The sequence below is a fragment of the Leguminivora glycinivorella genome, chromosome 13 (genome assembly GCF_023078275.1).
Source record: "Leguminivora glycinivorella isolate SPB_JAAS2020 chromosome 13, LegGlyc_1.1, whole genome shotgun sequence".
In the NCBI taxonomy this organism is placed as follows: Eukaryota; Metazoa; Arthropoda; class Insecta; order Lepidoptera; family Tortricidae; genus Leguminivora; species Leguminivora glycinivorella.
In genome coordinates this window covers 15,280,537-15,295,312 of record NC_062983.1, presented here as the reverse complement: position 1 = coordinate 15,295,312, position 14,776 = coordinate 15,280,537, and the positions used below count along the sequence as shown (strand labels likewise).

Here is a 14,776-nt window from a genome sequence, read left to right as displayed (position 1 = left end):
AACAAACATAAAAAAAAAAACATACAGACGACTTGATAACCGTCCTTCTTGAGAGATATGAGGCGACGGTTAAAAAAAATAATTCCGCCAATGTTCTCATGCGATTCAGTGTGTGTCCAAAATTTTAGTAAGAGGATGGGCTGACCAGCTTAATAAGATGAACTGAAAGTGGTGATTCATAACACCTACCTGGCCCCGTAGCCGTATGGCATTTCTACAATGCGAAACGAAAACGAAACGCCGCGAAAGGTAGTCTGGCTCTGTCGTGCCGATATGCAAGAGCGATAGAGATAGATATCTACGAGCGTTTCGTTTCGTGAGCGTTTGTGCCATTCGGCTACGCACCCTGGGTACCTAGAATAGAAGACGTCACAGTCGCTTACGCTTCGTAAACGTTTCGTATCTAACTCGCCTTGTCTCTTCTGTAGTAGCGCGACAGAGCCAGACTGCGTTTCGAACGGCAAGTAGCGTGAACGATTGTCACTTCGGCTAGGCGGGCTGGTAAGAATGAAGATGTAAACATACCTACTTTTGCGTACGAACGAAGTGCATCCTCACATAAATATATTGCACAATAAACTATATACCGCATGGTTTCCCTGGGCATGGTGTGACCTCCCCAGTGTGCATAAGGCCGTGGACGGTGCAAAGCGGTGAAAAGCAGCTTGACAAATATCGTACAGTATTGTAGTGTTTTCTTTTACATTATCCCATCCGATGTCGGATGTAGAAAGGATGTCAAAGGTCAAATATGACGCCTTTAAATAATATAAAGAAGAACGGTCCTCCAGGTCCAGATAGGCTAATGTGAAAACGCACTTACCCTTAAATTTGTTACCTGTTCGTGGAACTACATACATCACACTCGTATGGCTTTTTCTAGTGTTTAGTTAACGCGTGAGTCGCGTGACGGATGTATAACATCGCAGTATGACCCGTCCACAAATATCGCATCAGTATGACCTGATCAGATCAGTTACTGAGTCAGCCTAGGAGGCATCGCACTCATATGGTATGAGGGTGTGAACGGTAGGGGCTTACGAACGACAAAAGGCAGCGCTGTACAGCTACTTCGGACCGAAATCTATGGAAGCAGTTTGTCCGTTCGAAGGGTTTCAGTGACCACGATCTTCAATAATGAGCCACTAAGAGAGAGGTATGTACATCAAATCATAGTTACCTGAAAGTGGTCCCGCATACATCGCACTCATGTGGCTTTTCCCCTGTGTGTATGAGGGTGTGGACGGTGCGAGCGTAAGGACGACGGAAGGCTGCGCCACATATATCGCAACGGTACGGCCTGCAATCAAACATCAGCTAAGAACAATAGGGAATAGAAACTATGCCTTCACTTGACAGCGATGAGTAAAATTTTCTTCATGTAAAGCCTGAGAAGATTTTATTTGACCCTGAAAGAGTGTCGCTACAAACCGCTTTCATATGGCAATAATGTACGACGTCATATGTATTGGGGACAGCGTGTACTGGTTATCCGTTGACATTTGTAGAAAATTAAAACATGGTTTTTGATAATCAAAATTTAATAAGAAAGGTTTCAGACTCGCTACATCTTTCCGCACAGCCTAAAATCCATGAATCTGGTGCCTTAATCGAAGTCGTCGATGTTTATTTTCTTTTTGCGTGGGACCTTGTTTTGGACCGGTGGCAATTATGGAACGGCCTCCTTATTTCTATAAATATTTTTCACGACATAGCTACAGACACCTTAAGCACAAAACAAAAACACACAAAAAAAATATTAGGCTAAATCGAAACCAACTAATTAATACAGGAGAACTGCACTATAAGCTGTCAGTACCGGGGCATGTAAGTTATTTATCACGTTCAGTATAATTATTTTCACTTTTTTAAATATTATTTTGGGCATATTTGCGACAAAATCGTTAGAAGATTTAAAATATTTACTTCATATTGACATCACTGACATTCAATGACTTTCGACATACTTTCGACGACGGGTGTCAAATAGTAATCCTTGCCAGTAAAAGAAATTAGTTCAGCTGAAAATCCGCAACGTGGCGAGGGTCAAATAAAAACTATAACTAAATTTTTATTTGTTTTTATAATTTAACAATGCTATTTACTAATAAATAAAACACAGCTTGTCAAAAAGAGTAGAAATGGAACAAATTTTTTTTTATCATAACTGTTCTCATAAAAAATTGACAAAACCTTTTAAAATATTCGCCACATGCAAAACGGCTTACTACATAGACGGTGGCGCCCCTATTAAGTATTGTCTACTCTGTTTTGCCAGGCTGTATGTCGTGGCGTATTCTTCCTAATCTAGTATCATCCCCAAAAAATAGATTGATCTCACGAATTGAATCATATTTGAACCACATTGAATGATTGTCCTAATTCTTTATTCTAGTTCTACATATACATATACCTAATCAGGGGTCTACGTACTGTTTTGATATTAGACAGTATACCTGTCTATATCAAATACGTAGGCCATATGTACATTTATATTCCCTAAAACATCAAAAGATGCGTAGGACGGCAGTCAGTTACATCGCTTCACTTAAGAAAATAAAATATTACCTAATGTAGGTATACTTATTAGTAATAGACCCATAGTCATATGTACATTTTTATAAGCAAATAACAGTCATGGTCAGAATGGGCTGGACATGTCTGCCAGATGAATGATGTCAGATGAGCCAAAATAGGCACCAGCTGGCACCCCCAGTGTTGTGGCAAAGGCAGACTGAGAAAGGTATGGTGGGATAACTTGGATTTGTTCCAGTGGGATTTTTTGATACCACGTGGTGGCAAACAAGCATACGTTCTACCTGATGGTAAGTAGTCACTGTTGCCTATGGACGCTTGCAACTCCGAAGGTGTTACTTGCGCGTTGCTGAGCCTTTATAAATCTGTACACTCCCTTTTTGAAGGACTCCATACCGTAGGTAGACCCTCGGGAAAACCTCGGGATTGGCATGGCTTTGCACAGGGAGGATCAGAAAGGATTTGCTCTGGAGTGGGACACATAAATAGGGCTATGAAAAAATGTGCATCGTCTGAAATATTTGAACAAAATGGCTCAAATGTAACATGAATTGAAATAATGCTAATTAGGAAAAGTCGAAATAAATTATTAACGCAAAAATATTTAACTTCGTTTCCTGCCCAAAATAAAATTGAGGTAATTTTTTTTTTAATTGTTTTACTATTTTCTAATTAGAATTTAAAACACGATTCTTAATACATATGCCTTTAACGGGGTCCCCACTATTTATTTTATGTGTATTTTTACATCAGAAGCATTCCATACCTCCCTTGGCAACATTAACGCTACAGAAACACTCACCATGATACCTGGTTTACTGATCCTGAAGCATATTACGCTTCTACTTTACTTACTTGTTAGTTTCAAAATTCCCGTTTCAGGAATAACCCCATTTTTAATAGATTAGGCCTTGAAGCAAAACCCTACACGCTCCATGCTTCTGAACCCAACACTATTCTCGAGTGCTGAAGAGCCTTTGTACTCTGAACCCCGAAATTGGAGGCGATGGAGGAAAATAATTAGAGTTGAAAAAGCGAAATAGGTAAGTGGGAGCAGGGATAAGTGGGGCTGTATTATTTTACGGCTGGCAAAGCCGAGTCGAGAGCAATTAACCTTTACGAAGCTAGTTTATGGCCAAAATACGTCCAACTCGTATATAAAACTTCTTTAAAAAAGTTATAGTTCTGGTGAAATATCAGAGTGACGAAGTTCTAAGTGTCTTTGTTATTCGTTTCGCTGTGAGGTAGATACCGCCATCTATGCGGGAGTGGCGTAACTAGGTTATTGTTAGTTGCGCGTCTCGCCGCGGGAGGCGCTGCTAGCTATTCAGGTCGATGGACTTGGATACAGTATCGTGGTGAGTAATCATTGGGATTGGGGAATGGTATAACTAAGTTAAGAATTTTACTCGTCGTAATGATAATGTTATACTCAATTTTTAAGATATTCATTTGACTTTTATAATTTTGTTAAGAATATTGAAATGAATAATCTATCTATGCTATAAAGAAACTAAATAGTAGGTATGTATTAGTAGTTATTGTAACTATTAGGTTATGCATAAGACTACCCGCCGCGAAACACCAAACGTGGTGGGTGTTTCCGAACTAACTATGGATCTCGCCTAAATAATAAAAATCGGGGATATATTAGGATAAAAATCAGTAGCTGTAACTAAACCTCCGCTCACCTTACCTATTTACTTACTTACTTGACTAACCAACAGTATAGCTAACCCCCCTTTAAATATACCCCGTAAATTTGGCCTTGTGATCGTCTAGCGTGAATAAGTTGAACCCCTCGATGTGAACCGCGATAACCTAGATCCTTTAATGAGTATCAGCTGTATTTTTGACTAATTTTTAAAATTTTATTTATTTATATTTTAAAGAAGAATAAAGGTTATTGTAGCATAATAATATAGTGTTATAGAAGAGTAATTTATCAGATTTAGGCCTAGAAAGTTATGAGAGAGAAAATTAATGACGTGATGAAGGAATTTTAGAATAAAAGTTAGTGAGTGAAACATACATGAAATAAATATTAAAAAAATATTTTAGAAATCATCCGCTACGCCTTATTAGTGGTCCCGGCTTGGGCAAGGGCTTGCGATGCGGTATGGGACCCCTGACCTGATCAAACCACTTTATCAGGATCCTAAGCAAGTAAGCCTGAAGGGCTATCTATCTACAAACTAACCCCCTTTTTGTTTTGTTTCTTGTCCCTAGCTAAACCCCCCTTTCCCCAATACTGCTAATAGACCATAACTTCTCGATCTTTCTAATGTTTTATCGAAACACCGAGCAGTTGCTAACTTTTATAAGAACTAAGTCTACTAACTTTTCTAAGCTTTTGACTTTCCATCAGTGGACGGCGCTCGCATGCCACTGGGCCCTATAACAAACCTATGCCTTTTATTCCAAAGAATAGTTTGTTTCCCTAACCATCTTGATAGAATTTACCTTTAAAACCAGTTAGCAACACTAAGTGTCCCGCAGCCACACCGAAAGATCAGAAATTGCTACCACAATTATTAATTTCACTCAAATAAATTAAGTAATAAGAGATTTTATAAATTACCAGTTTTACCACATATTTTAAGATAGTAAACACCACATTTAAAGTCCATTTAAACCATATAAATAGTAATAGTTCAATTATTTCTCCACAATACACGTTGACCAATTATAATTTAAGACCAATCATAAAAGAATTCTACTTTCATAGAAATAGTGTGTGACTCTACCCTATTCCTATCGTTTTCCCTATTCTAGCATATCTGAAACACAGACCGTCACTTACCATAGATCTTGTGTTCAGAATATGTACAAGTGTATCCCTACTAGAACTGTACAGTTCAGCCAGCGAAGCTGAGATAGGCAACCTATAGGCTTGTGTTCTGATCCCCCTCTGCTCTTGCCCGCGGGCTAGGGTAGCAGAGAGTAGATCGCCCTATCCGTGTATATATCCAGTATTCTAGGACACACCAGTACCAGCCACATGGGAGACCCAGCTGCGATCAAACTTTACTTAGATATGGATCAATCACAACCGAAATCCCCAGCGACCAACGCCTGCATGGACTAGAGCACCGAGTAAATAAATATATATATATATATGACCCCAGCCTCAAATACTGCCGACTTCTGTGAGCAAGGATTACTCCTAATGTCTTTCGTCAATCGTGAAAGTCCTCACTTCCATCTAACAGTTGGACTCTTTGAGACCGGTGAGAAAATACGCTTTTGTAAGTAAATAAAAGCGCCCAAGCCCTCCACTTGGAACAAAAAGACCCCTAAACGCCTCTTATTTGACACCGTAAGGGAAGAAGCGCCTAGCCGGACAACAGTCTGTCACAAACAATGATCTGGCTTATAACTTTCACAAAATAACCCCATAGAAAATTACTAAATTCAATTTTACTGACCAACTAAACAAACGAGTGAAGTTTCCTTTACGTGCTATAATCTAAGCTTAGTTTTGCAAGAATTACTCCCTACAAAACCAAACACAGACTTATCTCCAAACACCAGCCATACATCGACCCAGTCTTTGTATTGCTTGACGGCACTCATGAAACAAAGCACAGAAAACTTCACTATACACATCAATTTAAATGTAACACTACACTATAAAATAGAACACTAAATTAACCCCACAACTGACAGTAAAGCAATTCCACCACAGGTCTAAGTTCAACTGTACGACGATATTGTCCCCGCACAATCAAACAGAGACACAATTTCAAAGTTTACAATCACTTAGAATAATTTCCAAGTAAAAACAAACAGAGAAATAATAGCAGAACAACTTCACTCACCAGTATAACACACGAAAGCCAGAACACTGTTAGTCTTGTAGATATTTTAAGAATGACGCACGTCGGCTCGCTCCGACCCTTTTATAGATTCTATCTCCGACTTCCGACTTCCGACATCCGACTTCCGACTTCTGACATTCGACTTCCGACTTCTGACATCCGACTTCCGACTTCTGACATTCGACTTCCGACTTCTGACATCCGACTTCCGACTTCTGACATTCGACTTCCGACTTCTGACATTCGACTTCCGACTTCTGACATCCGACTTCCGACTTCTGACATTCGACTTCCGACTTCTGACATCGGACTTCCGACAAGATGGCTACTCAATCGTGCGCTTTGTTTACTAAGTCTTATGCCCTATGCATTAGAGTTCACGATTAACACACGGATGTTTGCTTATCAACACGTGCCGAGTACACGTGTTTTAGAGAGAGACAGAGCTATTGATATTGATACCTATGTAGTCCAATAGTGGAGCGATTCGCAAATATTTTTACTTAAATATTATTTTGTGGAACATTCTTATTTATTTTGTAAGTAATTTCGCAATGAAATATTTTATCTGTTACTAAATGTTACATTGAATGATATATTCAGGAAGTATAATAATCAATATTAGTCATTATTACCTCTCTGACTCGTAATTGGAACCAAGACATAATATCGGAACGCTATGCAGTTGACAACTGTCAGTGTCAGTATTCCGTCCATGTGAATGTAGTTTGTTGATAAATATGTTTTTCCAACCTGTTTTGCACCAAATAATAGTGAATTTTATGAGTGAAGACGTGACTAAACATGTGATAAACCATCAAAGATATTATTTGTTAAAATATTCAATGAAATCCCGAAGGAAATATGCACCAAAAAGTTGGTCAAGGAAAAGTTGATTCGCCGTAAGTTTTATATGTAATAACGAGTCCATTTCCTCGTCATAGACGCTTGTTCTGTTACAACTCGCCCCCGATTGGATTTCTTTTATAAAATACAAAGTGGTTTGTAAAAAAATCCAATCTCACTTAGCAAAAGAAGCAATAAAATTGAATAAAAGAATAAAAGAAAAATATTTCTAGATCAGTCGGAAATATCCCCCCATTTCTAATCGTGTGGTGTGTTTTCCAATACTATGCAACTGCTAGTGACTCAGTTTTGAAATCAGCTCATCAGAATCTCGACAATGAACCATGATAACCCCTTTCTCAGAGTCCACGCATCGCCAGGGATACCAGGTTGTGAATCTGATAGGTCCTATTAACCCGTTCTTGCTAGCTCGTTCCCCGGTCGCGGCGAATATTCATTCCATCCACACTGTTGGACCGGAATAATTATCGTAATAATTTCAACGAGTTCACAATAACTTCCCACGCAATTACGAAGAAACCTTTTGAGCTCTCATTATAAGTCCAGAGCCTTCAATCTCCATTGTCGGAACTCAAACCAATTTCTCTACCTAATCACTCCAGCCACATGTTTTGGCGCATGTCTCATACTTGAATAAAATATACTGACTTAAGATTTGTTTGGATGTTTTTTTTTTTTATAAAACAAACCTTAAATGACATAAGCATGTACCTCAACTCGGTACCATATCATGATCAAATGAAGAAATTATTTGATGATACTAAACTTCACATATTTGAACAAATAACAAGGAAACAAATATTGAAAAGAGCCTCGTTCTCACTAGACGATTTCGGCCCTTAAATATGTCGATTGTCAAATACATCGCATTCAAGATGAGGTGTGTGTTTTTCGTATGGGTCTTATTACCTTGTAGAGTGAGTAGCCACGAAAAACTACCCTTGAAATGGGTCGAATCCAAATGGATTTTAACCTAACCGATAAGCTTTTTATGGCTAATGTGTTTCCCTCGGCCCCCCGCTGTTTATTCCCCGCAAATTCCGACCAAACTAGTTTTGACCACTTTCCAGCGCTGTCTGTCTATATTAATCCACTCATTCTATAAAAAAAAAATTCAAGACACACATCATTCAGTCATTCATCCCATTCAAAACATTCTTACATCTATAAACATTCGTCATATCTAAATTATTCACACACACACACACAATGTAACCATTCTTACTTCCTCATTCGCTCTTTCACTCGATCTCAACAGAAAGCCAACGCTTTTAAAAGTAATCAAAATAACGAATAAAAATGGAAATAAAAATTACACAATAACTTCAAAAGTTTACGTATTCCATTTTACTCCACTCTTCCCTGACTCGAGGACAAAGAAAATTTTATTTTATTTATAAGAAGTCCTACGTTCATCAATATTTAATTTTTTTAAAGTAATTACTAACCGCAAACAATTTGACAATGTGTGAAAATTATTTGCTGCACGTACTAAAAATAAAATGTTCGTACGGACAAAATGTTACATTTTATGTAAACATCTTTTATTTCACAGTCAATCACTGTAAGGGTTCTACCCTGTTTTCAATTTCCCTGTCTTTTGTTCATTATTACATTCCTCAGTGCAAAATTGATAGCATAAAATGCAAAAAATTTATAAAAGTAAGTACAGTCACTTAAGCAAAATAGTGGCCCTCCCTACTCCGATCTTTGTAGAACAAAATACTGACCAAGTTATGCTTAGAAACGAGGATCTGCACTGGTGATTACCGATATTGTACAGTATACCACCCTATATAATGTAAAAATGATAACGCATAAATAATAAATATCACTGCTAACTGTAATAACTAAAATGAAAAATAGTTTATCCACCGCTCTGAATTTTCTAATGTCTACCCCAGGTAGACTAGATACTATATGTCCAATTATGATTATATTAAAAGAATCCAACCTTACAATGAATGTTCAATACATTCTCTATACAAAAAAAAATTAAAAAAAATTGTTGTCTACATAATGAACCGACTTCTTTATCTAGATAATAAAAAAATTCGTATTATAGATTTACATCCACCATACACCACTTTATAATCCTAGGAATGAAACTACTAAATGACAGTGAAACTTTACGATGGGCTAGCCAATAAGGCCCTTTATCACACAGATCACTATAGAAATAAAATTAATTTTAGTCAAAATTTTGACTTCTACCACCCTGATAATAATAACACTGCATCTCAATAAAATTTTGAAGAACTCACGACGCATTTAAAATAATGATAATGATGATGATGATAAGAAAGAAAAATAATAATGTTCCACATAAGTATGTCGCAATAAATAAACATTCTTTACTAAGAAGTCATTAACTTGTAACCAATGTACTCATAGAATTTACATTACACATCATGTAATGTTCATAATAAACGCATAATACAATTTTGCAAAAAAAAGTAATTGCAGTTTTGAAGTGGTTTTCATCAAGATAATAGAAGAATCTAGTGCTCATACTCATGATCTAATGAGCAAACAGCCCATGCAAAGGATGTCTTATCGGGCTATGCCTCAATTGATAAAGTGAACTAATTGCCTACTTCAAAAGCAGTTTTGCAAGAAAGGTAAGCCCTTGTTGTTTTTTTTTTTTTATTCTTAACCATGAATGGCCTAGATAAATATAAACAATCTTAATGATACGTATTTATAAATAAGATTCCTTAAACATACATACACCCTATTTTAACAAATTTTTCATATATACAATTTCAGGTTTTACCCGAGAAGCCATGCTTCAGGTTGGACCGTCTTCCATATATCTACTGATTTCATATAAATGAAAGGTACTTATAAATGTTTTATTATAATAACACGTTCTAATTATTAAATTTAAAAGTGAACAGCTCATGGCATTAATATTATATTTAGATAATTTAGGCGAAGTATAGCGATGGCAATAAGCGATGAAGTGAAAATTGAACTTACATTAATTTATCCTAATTTTATTGGTTAAGCAAACTTATTACTAACTCATTTATGTCCTAGCTCATGTAGATATGAACTGCTAGGCAGGGGTTCTCAAACTTTTTAATATTTTTTTTTTCCTTTTGTACATTTTGCTGTATGCGTTGTTTTTTCTGACACAATATTTCTCATGGGCGTGTCTTAGTTCCAAAAATTAAGCGACGCGCCCCCGTGAGTAGATAAATGAAATAATATTGAACCTTATTTGGCAGAACCTAACTCTAAAACTAAACCCTTTTCTTATTCTATAATATATGAAAATTTCTAATGTCTGACTATTTCCTTTCAGTGTACTGAGGACTCACTAATCTGCACTACCAGTAACAAAGTAATCCGACAATCAGACTGGACCCGGTCATGTTAGGTAAGTAAAGGTAAGTTAATGCGTACGTAAGTTAATACTTAATGCGTACCACATACCACATACTATTTCTGAACCTCAGTAAAATATGGTTTTATAATGATAATAGCGCTTATTACCTATGCCTATTTAACAGGAATATTACAAATTTCAATCAATTTTCATGAAATTCATTAAGCAATTGTGACAATGATCAAGCAGTGGTGGAGTTAAGGTATGGCAAGGTACGACCTCCCAGATGCTGGTAATTTTGTAGGAAATCTGGTGACGATTGTGTAGCTATTTAACTTAACTAATAAAATATGTATGTTGGCATTTGGCATATGCCTGATCCGTGAAATATTGCGACAGTGTAAGGTTCCGTATAAAAGCTGTGTACACAATCTAAGTGAGATAACATGTCATGTGTACCAGTTGAAAATATTGTTCATACATACATACTTGTTTGTACTATAGCAAAAATATATACTTATAGAAAGTTGAAATTCGCACTGTGCATTTAATTTATTGAAATAATTGGCAGACATAGGCTACGGTGACCGCTTACCATCAAGCGGGACATATGCTTGTTTACCACGGATGTAATATGAAAATATATGATGACTTATAAGCTAATGAACTAAAATTAGTCCTAATATGATTTATACCTATATCTTAACAGACAGAAACCTGTTCTTCTCATGGCTGCACTACAGTGACAATATTTGGTACAAACCGTACAAACAATATGCCAAATTATTGTATGATGTATGAAATCCTGTGAGCCAATTTGTAGATTATAGAGTTACAACTGAAATGCAAATAAACCATTCATCGAAGGATGTACTTGTCATAGTACCACATGCGTGTAGCTATTCAGCATTTATAGAAAAATGGCGGGACGCCCCATATAATATTGTATTTCAGCGCGACAATAAATAATCGCGCCCCCATAACCATTAGACTAAAGCCTATCTTCTTGTATTACTAGGTCTTAAATCTAGGGCTTAGGTATCCTAGATTATTTTAGGAAAATAACCTTACATCTAGACTGTAGTTATCCTGCCTATGAATGAAATTCTGTATAACAAGCCTGCTAGGAATATGTATATCATCAGAGTGTTCATAGACTATATAAAACAGCATCGAAGCTATCCGATCTCCGGTGTGAAGTGCAAACGTGATGTGAGCTTTCAAAATAGCCCTGAAGATGGCAGAACCTGCTATGAAAATGTACTAGGCCGATAGAGCACAATTTGTTTTGACATGAAATTCTATTGCTATTATACATAGTGTACACACTTATGTTTCCAATTCCGATTACTAGGTGGGAAACTCTTCTAAACTACTACAGCTCCGCGCCTTCTTTTATTTTAGGTACATGAATATTTTTTCTATAAGTACCTAGTATTTTACGTACTAGCCCCGCCTATACAACAGCCATAAAACATACATTAAGACACAGAATAAATAATAGTACTACGCACAGGCGCAAGGGAACGTCAAGATGCGCCAATGCCAACAATTGCTACGTAGCAATGCAACCAAATGGCCTAATCGGGACGATGTTTAGTTCAACCACTACGATTATGAGTTAATTTTCTGAAATAGATTTTGTCTAGGTTTACTACGCTATTTTAATTTTTATTTTTTTATTTTTCAGGTACCAAAGGAAAACGAAAATATCATTGGTTCTATACTGATGCATGACTTCGCTCGGAACGCGGCAAGAATTAACAATGGAAGAAAATACTACAGACGTGTTTATTAACAATAAAGTTATTTTTGTTTTTATGAAATAGCGATTGAATAAAAATATTAGGTATATGAGTTTTATTTAGAGATGAAATAAGTCAAGAAATACAGCACACCCACTCGTTTTCACAACAACAAATGTAGCCTGGTAAGGCTAATTCCTATTATTTATTTATAAACCTTGGTATCCAAGATGTGTTCTACAGAGCACATCTTAGATCCCTTGGGCACGGAACCAAATGTAACTAAACCTCCGCTCACCTTACCTATTTACTTACTTACTTGACTAACCAACAGTATAGCTAACCCCCCTTTAAATATACCCCGTAAATTTGGCCTTGTGATCGTCTAGCGTGAATAAGTTGAACCCCTCGATGTGAACCGCGATAACCTAGATCCTTTAATGAGTATCAGCTGTATTTTTGACTAATTTTTAAAATTTTATTTATTTATATTTTAAAGAAGAATAAAGGTTATTGTAGCATAATAATATAGTGTTATAGAAGAGTAATTTATCAGATTTAGGCCTAGAAAGTTATATGAGAGAAAATTAATGACGTGATGAAGAAATTTTAGAATAAAAGTTAGTGAGTGAAACATACATGAAATAAATATTAAAAAAATATTTTAGAAATCATCCGCTACGCCTTATTAGTGGTCCCGGCTTGGGCAAGGGCTTGCGATGCGGTATGGGACCCTGACCTGATCAAACCACTTTATCAGGATCCTAAGCAAGTAAGCCTGAAGGGCTATCTATCTACAAACTAACCCCCTTTTTGTTTTTGTTTCTTGTCCCTAGCTAAACCCCCCTTCCCCAATACTGCTAATAGACCATAACTTCTCGATCTTTCTAATGTTTTATCGAAACACCGAGCAGTTGCTAACTTTTATAAGAACTAAGTCTACTAACTTTTCTAAGCTTTTGACTTTCCATCAGTGGACGGCGCTCGCATGCCACTGGGCCCTATAACAAACCTATGCCTTTTATTCCAAAGAATAGTTTGTTTCCCTAACCATCTTGATAGAATTTACCTTTAAAACCAGTTAGCAACACTAAGTGTCCCGCAGCCACACCGAAAGATCAGAAATTGCTACCACAATTATTAATTTCACTCAAATAAATTAAGTAATAAGAGATTTTATAAATTACCAGTTTTACCACATATTTTAAGATAGTAAACACCACATTTAAAGTCCATTTAAACCATATAAATAGTAATAGTTCAATTATTTCTCCACAATACACGTTGACCAATTATAATTTAAGACCAATCATAAAAGAATTCTACTTTCATAGAAATAGTGTGTGACTCTACCCTATTCCTATCGTTTTCCCTATTCTAGCATATCTGAAACACAGACCGTCACTTACCATAGATCTTGTGTTCAGAATATGTACAAGTGTATCCCTACTAGAACTGTACAGTTCAGCCAGCGAAGCTGAGATAGGCAACCTATAGGCTTGTGTTCTGATCCCCCCCTCTGCTCTTGCCCGCGGGCTAGGGTAGCAGAGAGTAGATCGCCCTATCCGTGTATATATCCAGTATTCTAGGACACACCAGTACCAGCCACATGGGAGACCCAGCTGCGATCAAACTTTACTTAGATATGGATCAATCACAACCGAAATCCCCAGCGACCAACGCCTGCATGGACTAGAGCACCGAGTAAATAAATATATATATATATATGACCCCAGCCTCAAATACTGCCGACTTCTGTGAGCAAGGATTACTCCTAATGTCTTTCGTCAATCGTGAAAGTCCTCACTTCCATCTAACAGTTGGACTCTTTGAGACCGGTGAGAAAATACGCTTTTGTAAGTAAATAAAAGCGCCCAAGCCCTCCACTTGGAACAAAAAGACCCCTAAACGCCTCTTATTTGACACCGTAAGGGAAGAAGCGCCTAGCCGGACAACAGTCTGTCACAAACAATGATCTGGCTTATAACTTTCACAAAATAACCCCATAGAAAATTACTAAATTCAATTTTACTGACCAACTAAACAAACGAGTGAAGTTTCCTTTACGTGCTATAATCTAAGCTTAGTTTTGCAAGAATTACTCCCTACAAAACCAAACACAGACTTATCTCCAAACACCAGCCATACATCGACCCAGTCTTTGTATTGCTTGACGGCACTCATGAAACAAAGCACAGAAAACTTCACTATACACATCAATTTAAATGTAACACTACACTATAAAATAGAACACTAAATTAACCCCACAACTGACAGTAAAGCAATTCCACCACAGGTCTAAGTTCAACTGTACGACGATATTGTCCCCGCACAATCAAACAGAGACACAATTTCAAAGTTTACAATCACTTAGAATAATTTCCAAGTAAAAACAAACAGAGAAATAATAGCAGAACAACTTCACTCACCAGTATAACACACGAAAGCCAGGAACACTGTTAGTCTTGTAGATA

General features: G+C 36.8%; 1 protein-coding gene and 1 long non-coding RNA gene across 2 annotated transcripts in view; one reads left to right on the top strand and one right to left on the bottom strand.

The window, feature by feature from the left end:
- Positions 1 to 14,776, bottom strand: part of LOC125232778 (zinc finger protein 271-like) — a 29,861-nt gene that overhangs the window by 2,504 nt on the left and 12,581 nt on the right. Inside the window, exon 9 of the mRNA XM_048138560.1 lies at positions 1,181 to 1,300. Coding sequence (XP_047994517.1) covers positions 1,181 to 1,300 — 120 coding nt within the window. The remainder of the gene's footprint in view (positions 1 to 1,180; positions 1,301 to 14,776) is intronic.
- LOC125233005 lies at positions 9,971 to 12,405 on the top strand. Its single transcript, XR_007177812.1, has 3 exons — positions 9,971 to 10,063; positions 10,534 to 10,608; positions 12,248 to 12,405. It is a non-coding gene; the product is annotated as an uncharacterized LOC125233005 (long non-coding RNA).